The sequence below is a fragment of the Zosterops lateralis genome (assembly GCF_965231275.1).
Source record: "Zosterops lateralis genome assembly, chromosome: 3".
Classification (NCBI taxonomy): Eukaryota; Metazoa; Chordata; class Aves; order Passeriformes; family Zosteropidae; genus Zosterops; species Zosterops lateralis.
In genome coordinates, this window is record NC_139764.1 from 79695637 (window position 1) to 79708813 (window position 13177).

At 38.1% G+C, this 13177-nt stretch overlaps 1 protein-coding gene across 1 annotated transcript in view; it reads left to right on the forward strand.

Annotated features, from left to right (window-relative positions):
- The window catches only part of UBE3D (ubiquitin protein ligase E3D), a 78147-nt gene extending 65909 nt beyond the window's left edge, over positions 1-12238 (forward strand). The window contains exon 10 of the mRNA XM_083858520.1: positions 11309-12238. Within this exon, the coding sequence (XP_083714646.1) occupies positions 11309-11329 (21 nt within the window). The 3' untranslated portion in view covers positions 11330-12238. The remainder of the gene's footprint in view (positions 1-11308) is intronic.
- Positions 12239-13177: the final 939 nt, after the last annotated feature.

A 13177-nucleotide genomic window follows, 5' to 3' on the forward strand; every position in this document is an offset into this window, starting at 1 on the left:
AGAGAATTAAAGCAGCTAATTTTTCAAACTTGCTTTTTTTTCCAGAAAGTTTTCAAACGATAACCTAATGAAGATATGTATTCAACTTCTAGTTTCAAAGTGTTACATAACAGTGTCACATTCTCCTTTAATCTCCTCTACTCTTTTTTTTAGCATTATGGTAGATTTGACTCTTTGGATTGCATGTAAAAACAAAGATTGTGTGTAAATGTGAACATATAACCAAATACCTCTCAACAAAACATAATTTATTTCTGTTCTCTAATGCATCCATTCTATATCATGTTCCCTCTGCCCCTTCCTCACGTCTTACTGCTATTTCAAATTGTATGTCAGGTAGCATTTGGGTTTGGCATGTTGGGAAATGGGTGTGCACACAGGAGATGGCCAGGTCTGACACTGTGGCAACATTGAGTATGTGACAAGATATCCCAGAAGTTTCAGCATGACATCACAGTGTGCTCTGCTCCTGTAGTATTTGCTAAGGGACTCTTAGAAACCCAGTTTACTTCTGTGTACTGGTTTCTATGACATAACTAATGATAAACATTGCAGGCTATAAAGAGGGTAGACTGCTTCTTGGCTTTCAGAACTTGGTAGATTTTCTTTTTAGATAAAAAATGTAACAGTTTAGAGACAAAAGCAAAATTAAACTGCAATTATACCCTCCAGGCCAGCAGCGAGTACAGTATTAACCAAAGTGGTAGGCTTGTTTCCTTGTGGCCTCTTTGTTTATAAAGCAACTTACCACAGTAGTTTTTAATAAATCTTTTCCTAACAATTCATTTGAAGGCAGAGCATGTGACCTCTGGTGCTGCTCTATAATTTCCCATGTCAATCTTATCTGTCTAATGAGTTTTTTAAGGCATTTCAGTGTAAGAGATGAGAAGGTTGTCTTATTATTGGCCTCAAACAGACTCTGAACAGGGGTCTAAATTTGGACAAAGAGAGAAAGACTGATTTTCATTAAATTAAAATTCAAAGATGCATTGACCTACAACATTAATATCTAATGTCTCTGGTGTCTTGCCAGTGGTGAATCCTGGAGATAACTATATTGCTATTACACTGGGAGTTAAGGAGAGTGTGAGGGAAACCCAAATAATTTCTTTGGTCGATGCCTGTGTGATAACCTTGTTAATGCACCCCAATTACATATCTTTTATTTAGTGCAAATGCTTGCCTACACTTCAGTTTGTAGCAAGATATACTGCTTTCTCCTCCTTTTTTCTTAGGTTTTCAGTTCAGTTCCTCTTTCTTTTTAGCTTTCCACCATGTTTCTTTTAAACATGAAATAATCTTAGCTTGCTGTTTTCTCCTATAAAGGGCAAGGGAGTTGAGGGGAGAAAAAAGACAAGAAACATAAGGAAGGAAAGGCATCTCCGGCCAGGTCCTGAAGGGGATTCTGGCTTCTAGATTTTACCTGCTGCTGCAGCTGGGAAACAAATAACTATTTCTGTAGTAATCTTGCTTTTCCTGGAAAAACTGCTAGCAAGATTTTATCTCCTACTGCAGTATATCTGACACAGTACAGGCTGGAGGTAAATCCTGATGAAAGGTGTATTGCGTGGGTTTAAGGGGGAGGGATTGATTTGAGTCAGAAAAAAATGTTTGGGGTAGTGGTTAAAAATAGAAGAAAGACGATTTGAGTTACTGTGGGGAATTATTCAAAACCAGGAAATAACAGAGAATATGTTAGTTTCTGGTGAAAGGATCATTTGAGCTGAAAAACTAAGCTGATAAGAGAAGAATATGTTATTCATTTTTCTGATTTGGATGATGCAGCACTTGAAAGTCACCTTTCTGTTTTAAAGTGTGCTTCATGGCTAAAAGGAGAGGAAAAGGAGAGGAAACAACACATTTGCCAGCTTAGAATCCAGCTGTGTTACTGTGTAGTAAAGACCTAAAACCAGTTCTTCTCTTTCACATATGTTAGCACTTACCTCTTTTTAAGACATAATAGGATTGAAATAGAGTAAGAGGGTATTTCGATGAGATAGGATGCTTCATAAATTTTGTTGCAAAGAATACAACCTAAGAGCATCTAACTGAGAGCAATAGCCATGCAAATGACCAGAATGTCACACATCTGGGTAAGCCAGGATCTAATCAACAACATAAGTGCACAGTGTGCTCTGAAACATATCTGACATGTACCACACTTTATCAGCTTAATTTTGAGAGAAGAGATTCACTGAGAGAGCTTATGTGGCAATTTAGTTGACCCCATTTATTCTCTCTGGAGTTAGGTACAATTCACTTGCTTCATGGTCAACAAAATAAATCCATATACTTCTCTGTTTAGACCTTTGTTTTATAAGACAGCAGACTATTCATGGTGCCTTGTTCAGGGCTTTTTTCATCCTCATCTTCAATGCTGAAATACTATAAAAGGTGCAGCTGCTGAATGCCGCAGCAGCACCAGTGTATCAGTTCTTTCCCTTTCTGGGGAAGATACAGCAGTATATTATTGATTCTGATCAGTTGAAACAGATTCCCAAGAGTGCAGAGAAATCCAATGGCATAAGAACTACAAAAACAGAGCAAAGGCTTAGAGTGACATGGCTTTCAGGGAATCATGCAGGAGCAAGTCCTGTCATGACAGCAGACTATGAGTGTGGAATGGCTTACTGGAGTGCAGGGCTTGGACCCTTCTCCAGTTCAGCCTCATGACACACCTTTCAGCAAGGCTAAGAAGTTTTTAGAAGCTGCATAATGTGTTTCAGTTTGGGATGCCAGGCATTAATTTCTTCACATCTCTAGTTTTAGGATACAGCTAGCATGCAGTTAATTGACACAGCAGCTTGCAGTGCCTTGTTTTAGGTTAACCTGTGTTTCACAACTGCCCATGCATATGTGTGCTTAAACAAATGTTCTTCTGCAGCAGTTTAAAGCCATCTGATGGTGAAACATATGTGCTGCTCTGACTGCATGATTAGTTTTAAGTTTGGAGAGTGGTGATTACTACGGTAAAAACTAAACTTCATCTGGTGTTGATGAAGAAATCCTAATATCCATGGGGTTTTTAGCTCAGTTCACTCTGTATCAGTAATTGCAATGCAGCATTAGTACCCAGTTGCACCCCTTGTTATCATTTACATTCAAGAAGGTGTATGTAAGACTAGCAAAGGTAAATAGTACTGCTATTTATGTGCCTGTCTTAATGATGGGTACCACAAGAAGTAATGTCTGCCATGGAAATAAAAATAGTACAGGCTAATGAGGAAGGGTTGGCAGAAAACAAAATGAAGCCATGAAGTTTTTGGGCTTCTAGATGTAAAGAAACAAAAAGATTAATAGCCATCTCATCCTGAAAGAAAACAAACCCAAAAAACCTCCTTTTTTCACACAAAGCACTACTTGATCTAAAATTTTAAAGAATTGCTTGTCTTCATATCAACTAAAAACATGCAGAGATTTATTTTCTACTGTTTTTGCAACTGCCACTGGTTTTCTCTCTAAAGCTTCGGCAAGTTTCAGCATGCAACTGTTAACAATAGCAAAGTGATATCTTGCAGTACACATGCACAGCCTTGTACTTTGGGGGAATCTCTTACTTTTTCTTATTTATCTCTGTCACATTTCAAATCTAGCTTTATTAAGAAATTAATACTTTAGGAAGGATTAGGTTGAAAGAATGCATGCTGATTTCTAGATGGGTTTCTTTCTTAAATCCTGGAGGTACATTACCAGATTGAGAAATCATGTTTAAAGAAGGAAACCCTTGCTTTGATTGAAATTATTTCCACTAGAAATTGAATGAGAGGAATCTAATTTTCTTTCTTCTTGGTTGTTTTGGTTATATTGCACATTTTCTCCAGCTTGGAAGAAGTGATTTATCAGTGGTGATCTAATCAGTTTCTTCCTGCACTGAAGACTGGAAAGCCCAGAGATGTACAGTGCCTCTCACATTGTACAGCGAAGGATTTACCTTTCCCCAGCCTTCTCCTAGAAGTTCTGGGAGATTTCACTCTTCAGGTGGTAGGTCTGCTGAAGCCAGGTTCTTCCAAGATTTCGTTCCCACCTCTGTTGCTCTGCTTCTGTGATAGCATAGCACTGACCAAAATTATGTTTCCTGTAAGACCTTAAAGCTGTTTGAAGCACATACTCATTAAGATGTGAAATTCCCTGCAGTTATATCTGCTAAAAAATGACCTTGACATCCTGTGGACTGAGTGAGGTAAGAGTCCTTCACAGAATGTCTCCTCCTCCAAATCTGAGCCCTGTAGGAGTTAGTGGGTCAGACTGCAAAGCTACCATTCCAGATACCTTTGTTCTTCAACCCAATTTTCAGGGTTTTAGTTTGTTGGGATAGCATGGTTCCACAATCTGTGCTTCTGTTGGCTTCATTGTTGCCTTCATGACATAATCCTGTGCAGCACAGTGCTGCTGCGTTTAGCTGAGACAGTATTCTGGATGTATTTTAGTTTCTGTCTCCTTTGGAACTTGAGCATGATAATGATAGTCATGAACACTTTTAGATTGACCCTATACATAAATTCTGTTATTTCATTAAATATTTTAAACTTGGCTTGTACAACTGTATCTGTTCTGTCAATCTGTAGTATTGTAGTATTGTTTCAGTGACCTTTTCAAGGAACTCATTCCGTTAGAGACATTTTTGTTCAAAATTTTTTGTTTCTATAGTAAATTATTTTAGACGTACCAACCTAGTGGTACGAAGTTATGGTACTATTAACACAGGCTGATGTTTCCTTGATTATCTTAGACCAAAAATGCAAAGGAAGGGTAATTAGATAAAATACTTTTTCAGATGAATGCTCAAAACCAGACTTCTCACTGCATGGCATTTAAAGCATGTTGGAAAATTTTCCCTGTGTGAGAGAACATAAAATATTGTTGACATGCGGTGTTAAGTGGCTGCCATTGATGGGCTTTGGAGGGGATATCAGAGCAGCCAAGTCTGCTTACATGACCTCTGTGCCATAGGAGAAACAGGCACTGAGTGACCCAAGGGTCAGCTATTATCACAATAGCCTGGAGTAGAGAAGAAAAAGACCTAACGATCAGTGTAACAGAAGACACCTTTGCTGCTGGGGTGTAGCCAGTGAGTTTGCAGGTTACCAGGAGGCCCTATGGGGCAAGTAAATACTGTACTGTCAAGGTAGGCTCATCTCAATGCTTGATGGGTTCGATTGTCTTGGAGGTCTTTTCCAAATATAATGATTCTGTCTCTAGCTCTTATCTAGATCTTCTAGTTGTGAACATGCTGCTTTACTCTTCAATTTCCTCTAAAAATGCCTTTGCTCTCCCCAAAAGCTGCTCCAGAGATCTAGGGGTGATATGCAGCAGCTTAGTAACATTCAAGTCTTGAAAAGACAGCTGCTTTTTTATGGGTCTCTGGATTCAGTGGGAGCAAGTGTAAATATAGCAGTTAATGTTCTCTCACGTCTCTGCTCATCTAATGCCATCTGCTTTGTGTCCATTCATTCACACTGGTGCCAAAATGTATTTCTGGAACAGGGTATTTGTGCATCAGCAGACTTGATCCTAGATTGTTAGGTGAGAACAAATATATAAACTGTATGGTATGGGTAGGCAGGTGAACTCTTAAGATTTAATGTGGCTATTTATAATCAGCCATTGCTAGTAGTTACTAATCCACAGGGTAAGGGTAACAGTTAAAAGTTGTCACTGTCTTTGTTGGTGGTGCAGGAATGGAAGGAGCACTGTTTCCTCACTGGGAAAGGCCTTGTTCCTTTGACTGCTCTGTCCCTTTTCAGCACCTATGGCAACACCAAACTTCTTGCAGAGTTTTATCAGAAATCAAATATTTATAGAGCTGGGACCTAGACATGGTGCAGATGCTTTAATCCTCCCACTCCTTGATCTGTCTTTATTTTACAGGAGTCAGAAATGTGTCAGGCAGGGTTATGGCCTTCTCTGTCTGTTTATGCACATTGTCCCTGTAGTGGTATTAGTGCATTATTAAATATGGGGATAAGGGATATGTAAGTTCAGTTATATTCACACAAACATGTTAATATCACTTTCTCTGATTCTTTTTCCAAAGTAGAAGTGTGTTCAATGTACAGGGCATCTTGACTGCAATATAATTGCAACCACCCAAGCAGTGGTACTAGCTAGTGGTAGTTATTAAGGCTTAAGCCATAACACTTAGCACTAGCCATAACATTTATAGCAATACAAATCTGGATGTCAATTAGACTGGTCTGAGGCTTTGAGTATATGTTATCTTTTAAATCCAGCTGTACATGTGGAAAAAACCACTATTCTCAGCTTTTCACTGTCATTTTCACTGGAGATTTGTCTCTCCTCTGTGATCTGCCAGCAGAATTGTTCGTGCAAGCCCTCCCTTTCTTGCTTCTAGGATAAACCCATCCATTTAGTGCAGACCAGAGGGAGAGGGCAGAGTTTGGTGTATCAGTCTCATTTCACCAGACACTAGGAGAAACTCTGAAATGGTCTTTTGTGGGAAGAGAAGAATGGTAACTTGCAGCAGAGAGACACCATGAGCCTCTGATATTAGTATCATCCAGCACAGCTGGATCTAGGAGCAGAGGTCTGCCCACAGCTGTCCTTGTCTTTTTGGGAAGGTTATTCTCTGCCTGTGCACATGGATGGCATGGCATTGCTTGATTATCTGTCAGCCCTGAGTGGAAATAAATACAGCATTTGATGTTGATTGTAGGCTGTAGCCTTGCTGGTGTGTAATCAACATTTCCTCTGCAGTCATTTCATCATGCCTGATTTCACACTAGCACATGTGCAGGATTAAAGTGTAGGTATCTGTCTATGTACAGACTGTCTGTTGCAATAGATATGATTTAAGATAGCCATGTAAGTTGTTTTCTTCCAAAACACAATGTAGCATTATGATCTCTGCGTGGTAGAGTTTAAAAATTGGTCTAATGTTCAAAGAAGACAACAGTAAAATGTCTTTTCTAAGTTTAAGCTTCAGATTTGAGCTGGGTGGTGTTTTATTATTTGTTGTGCAGTGGAAAAAACCACAGCAGTCATATTTCAGGAAGCATTCAGAGATTTAATTTCTTCTGCTGAAACTGAAGCATACATAACTGCTTTCAACCCACTATTTGCCTTTATAATTATGCAGGAGTAAACAGAAGTACAATTCCCTCTCTAAAACTGAAGAGAAATTCTGTATCTTCTGCATACTTTGTTTAGCTCTTAGGAGAGACATAGGTATTGAAAATCCTTCATTGTCAGCTTTGAGAGATATACATAGGGATTTTTATGCACCATTCACTTGGACTCCTTAAAAGAGAAGAACATAACAACAGTTTCAAAGAATCGGTTACAACATCGGAATGCAACTTTTGAGATATTATTTCCTGTTTTGTGGAAGTAAGGATCTCGCTCCTGTTCTGGTTCTTGCAGCTGGTTCAAAGATTGAACTGCTTTTTCCTTGCTTAGCTGATTTGCAGACTGCATTTCTTTAAAATATGTTGTTTAGCTGCTTCTATCATGCTCCTGCTTCTCTTACAGCGGTCTTCCACCCTGCCAGCTCACCTAGTGTTAGCACTTTGTAGAAAAGATTTCTTTGCATCAGCTTCAGCCATCTGGAAACACCTTCTTGTATCTCTAAATTCACTAGGTCTCCATAGTTTTAAAAATACTTTCAGAAGTTACAACCTTTTTCTCCTCAGTGTTTGGACATATTTCACTTGACCAGGTTGCTCATAGCAAGTGGCATTTGAACTGGATAATCTTTATCGTCTCTTCCACCCCAAACCATTCTAGGATTTTCCTGAGAAAGCCAAGAGATCACATCTTCTAAAATTGAACATCACTACCTGGATTTTTTAACTTGTCCTGACTCCAAGAGATTTTAAGAAAGTTGATGCTGCTTTATTGTTTACTGAAAGAGTGACTTTGTAAAATAATATCTATTGTTCATATGTCTGTGGTGCTCTGGTGCTCCCTCTGTATTGATATATCTTAAAATGCTTGAAAATGTGGAGTTTATGTTTGTTCATTATCCAGAGGTCTTGGCAGCTTCTGGCTCTGTGGAAACTAATGGGATAGAGGGCTGAGATGCACTTGATATTCTGTGACAGAGTAAGATTAAATCTTCAGAAATAATTGAGAGAAAATGAAAAAAACAATGTCTCCTGTCATAGAAGTATGGATGGTAGAGTACATAAATTGTGTTAAGGGTGGATTAATACTGGCTATTCTGAGTGCTTTAAGAAGGGGACAATGTGCTGAGGTAAGGTCAATAAAAAAACTGATTAGAGAACTGACTTTTATTCTGAATTTAATAATAAACCTTTGTAGATGAGATAACTTTTTGGCACATAATTTTTCTTTCAAAATGCACTCATAGCAGTGAAATACTGGATGGGCAGACTTTGATGAAAGCATTGCTGCTGAAGCTGGAAGAAGCTAGTAGTTGTCTGTCTTGTAGAGAAAGTATCCTAATAAATGGAAAACAGGGGGAGAACGATGTAGTATCATTTTTCCAACCTATAGTAATTCATTTATTATGTAGAACATATAGTTTACTGTTTAGATATCCAGCTGCATCTACAGTAACAGTTTAATAAAGGAAGACTTTATATACTTAATTTTGAACTTTGGATAGATAGGGTGAAACTTTGTAAGTGTTTCAGTTTCAGTTGATTTCTTCCTGAAGTATTTTCATGGGTTGCAGGTGTTTTTTAAACAGCTTGATTTGCATTTTTTTTGCTGGTATGTCAGCTGTAGGGATGATCTAATATGCTCTTTTCATTCACATTGGTAGTAAATATAAACACAGACAGCAGTAAATTATTACCTTTGTTGCTTTTCAGTTTATTGGGCAGTAGGAGAGCATAGCAATCTAGGGAAGCATTATGTTGCAAATAACTCTCTCAAAGGAGAAGAAAAGTGTATTTCATGCATTATAAAATATAGCAAGTAGTCAAATTAAACAAATTCACTCTTATGACACTTCAAAACTGTGTAGCAAGGGAGTCTGCAATCTCAGGTAGAAAAATCTGCTTAAAATTTTGAGTCTTGTGTATTGAGATGGTTATTGTGCTTGATTTTTCTGTTTTTTCCTTGCAATATAAGGACAAATCTCCCACATTGTTAAAGTCAATGTGAGTTTTGTCGTTGATTTGACTGGTGCCAGTGTTTCATCTCTAGCCTGTATAACTTATGACTCTTCCACAGAGGTAACATTTTATGTTTGCTCATAATTATGTATATGTCTCTATTCATCTGAGCAACTAAATCATGAGAAAGGTGACAAGCATATTGATTTTGCTTTCAATTTTTGTCTTTGAGGGTGGGAATCTTTGGCATAGTGGATAAATTTCCCTACATGATGAGTAGTCTCTGGCTTTTACAACACCCCTTGGTTGAGCTGGCAGATATTATTTTGATGTAGCAGCTTCCTGCTGGAGCTAAAAAAAAAACACTCTATGGGAATGTGTCAGTGTGATGAGATTTTCATGGGAAAGCAGGCCAACTTCCACCCTGGCCAGGCAGCTGCTTGCTGGCAAGGTTTGCCTATAGACATTTCTGAAAATGACTGTTCATTAAATCATAGAATGGTTTGGGTTGGAAGGGACCTTAGAGATCATCTTGTTCCAACCTCCCACCACAGGCAGGGACATCTCCCACTAGACCAGGTTGCTCAGAGCTCCATCCAGCCTGGCCTTGAACATTCCAGGGATGGGACATCCACAGCTTCTCTGGGCAACCTGTGCCAGTGCCTCACCATCCTTACAACAAAGAATTTCTTCCTTATGTTTAATGTGAGACATTAAAATTTTTGTTCCTGAATTTTAGTCCCAGTTCAGAAGAAGAAAAGAATGATTTGGAAATGTGGGAGCTTTCAGGGATCTCAGTTTTATTGTCTGTACAAACCCTTCCATGCAGTAACTGCAGTTTTCTATTGGGTTATTTCTGTTAATCTTGGAGTAGCAAAAGAGTGTTCAGGAAGTGAGGTTTTTTCTATTCTTAACCAAGAATTGTTGTCATGTCCCATTTATGCCTTGTAGATGTGTTATTTAGACATGAATTCTTTGTGTGACCGATTTGTTAAGAACCATCTTAGATATGTTAAAAATTCATCCTTTTTTGCATCCTTTATAGCTCTTAAACATGCTTTAGGCACAGGATCCAAAAGGAATGTTTTAACTCTGTTTTATCCTCTGTTCTGAATACTCAGTGATATTTTATGCTTGCATTCAATTTCTCCTGGTTGATCATACTTCGGGAGTTCTTTAGTCACAGCATTGAGTGGAGTGGTGGTTGAGGGTCAGCTCTCAAAATCCAAAGTTGTAATTGATGGTAATTTTAATCTTCACTTCAATGACTATTGAAAGCTCTTGCAGAGAGCAAAGGGGAAGTGTCTGTCTCAGAGGTTCTTTTCTTGTGTGTTTTTCATTGCACAGGAGAAACAGGTTGTATCTTTTCAGAAGCAAGTTGTGTAACCCGATAGTCATTTTTCTTTCTTCTTGTGTTTTTGTGAAGGCATCTGTACATCTGTTTTTCTGTCTTAGTGATCAGCAAAAAATATATGGAGCAATCTCCTTGGCAGATAAAAATCTGGACGTGTCATTTTCAGTCAGCTAATTTAACTTTCTGCATTAGTACCCTGCAGATCATGAAGAAGGCTAAACAAAACCAAAACTATACAGGAGAAACAGCTGCATGCATGTGACCAAGAACAAATGAGTTTGGGACAGCAGAAATCCTATAGGTCACTTGTATTTGATAGATCACCTTCCCTCTAAATAGCTGTTAGACAGTTCACTTAGTGCACTAAAGAGAAGAGGTACATCATTTGCTATCTTCTGATGATATACAAGTATTTGTCTTCTCTCCTCGGGTAAGATTTTGGTTCCTGGATATTTCAAAATGTAAGGCATTTTTCTTTATGACTTTGGACTTTTTATCATGACTTTGGAATCAGGATTTGACTTACAGTGACAGCACTGTTCAAAAAAACTAATATTCAGACAAAACAGGGAATGTATCAAAGATTTAATCTAAGCTAGTTTCAAAATGCTATCAAATAGCCTTTTAAGTTAGATGAGATAAACATTCTTTGTTATCCTCGGGGGAAAAAAGTTTTAGTTCTGCAACACAGGCAGTGCTTGAGCAAAAAAGGAAAGTTTGGGAATTTTTAGGAGACATGTGAGGTAGAGAAGAGATGGAAAAGTAACAAACGCAGCCTCTATTTTCTCATTGCATTGGTGTGTTATTATGTAAAAAGATTATTATAATATATAATTTCTGCTGATACAAAGAAACATTTTTGTTTTACCTGCAATGTTGAAACTAATCAAAGCATTTTTTGCTTCTTTTATAGGTTGCCTTTTTGAAGATGTGAAGAACAAAGACACCTGTGTTGAAAACTGTTGTTAGATTTATTTTCAGCAGAAATGTGTACAGATAGCTTCCAATGGTGGCACTTCTAGAAGAAAATCCCCTGGCAATACAAAATGAAATGAGGTGGGGTGGGTGGGTGTATCCTTCATATCTGAATGTGTTTCAAAACCAAAGACAGAGTTGACTTCTGTGTCCAGTGCATTAGTTCTCACTCATTCTAAGAGTGACTTACCTGTCACTCCTATGACATCCAGCTGGGATGACTGTTATGATGTCTTCACTGCCAAAACGAAAATTCCCTGTGTATCTTATACTACCTTTACCAGTGTTTGATAGCAATGTATATATCCATAGGAAATGTCACAACTGGTAGCAAATATTTTAAAATGTCATGCCTACTAATATAAGTTCTTTACTTTCTTTGCTCTGGTGAAGTTAGAAGTCTAACTTTAAAACATAAAATCTATTTTTTGTAACACTTATGTGTTTATCATGTATATTGTTTCTGCTTTAAGGTTTACCTCTCTGCTTGATATTGAAGGAAGACAGTTTCTGCATTCCTACACAATATGTAAATTGTAAAAAATTGATAATGTTTTGGAGAATCAAGGTTTTATGGTAATTTGGAATAATTGTTATTATTATTTCAAGGAAATTTAGCATGCTCTTTACTCATTAAATGATCCTAACAAAGGAAGTGATTCTACAAAGTGTTGGGCACGTTGGTTTTACACATCCAAAGACAGGGAGCTGAGGCCTTACAGCACCCAGTCTGGATATAATTTTTCTGTTATTATTTTAGTTTTCAGTATTGAAGGAAGAACAAAATTATTCTGACTTTTGTATTCAAGGACTAAATTATCTAGCTCCAAGATATTTTGTCTATGCACCAATGTTGAGTCATTTTATGAATAAAATATTTTTTCTAAATTAGTTTACCATTTGTTCTCCCTAATTTCTGTGACAGTTTCAGCTTCCCAGAGTATGACTGAGCAATTTGCAGAAGGAAATCATTCATACCACACCAAAATATTCCAGCTTTAAAGTCTTTTTCAGCCTCTTTAAATGACCCCTGTTCTTATTTTGCATGTATGGTACAACCTTCTTCATAACAGCCCCTATGGTGCTGTGGTTTGTGGTTCCAACATCAATATTTTGACTATAGCTGAACTTTTTCTTATTTCCCACTCTGCACCCACTTTCCCCAGAAAAGAGGGACAAGAAGTTGATGGGAGGGACACAGAAGGGACAGCTGATCTGAACTGGCCCAGGGGATATCCTGAACCATGCAGTATCAAACACAGTAGTGAAAGTGGTGGTAGAGGAAGAAAGGGGGAGAGGGGCGCCTTCCAAGTTTGTGGTTGCTCAGAGGATACCTGAGCATTGGTCTGCCTGTGGGAGGTGATGAGTTACTGCCTTTGCATTGCTTGGTTCCATTTTTGTATGATCTTTTTTCTTTTACCTCTTCATTTACTAAACTGTCTTTCAACTCACAGGTTTTCTCACTGCTTTCTTCCTGTTCTCTGCCCCATCATGCTGGTAAAGGAATGAAGGCATGAGTGAGTAGCCATGTGGGAGCTTACCTACTGGCCAGGGTTGACCCACCACAATTGGAAGTAAAGTTGTGAAATCCCCAAAAGAAAAAGAATAAATCTCTCTGTTCTAGCTGCCCTCCCATTTGGGGATATTTTCTTTCCCCATGTTCTCAATAGCCATAGTTGCCTATCTGTGTCTGTACCAGCAGCAGGGCAATTTGACACATTTAGTGTAATTTTTCCCTTTTAGCTACTGAAATTACTGGAAAATACCAGACCACATATGATAATATATAATTGTCGCAGATGTCTTT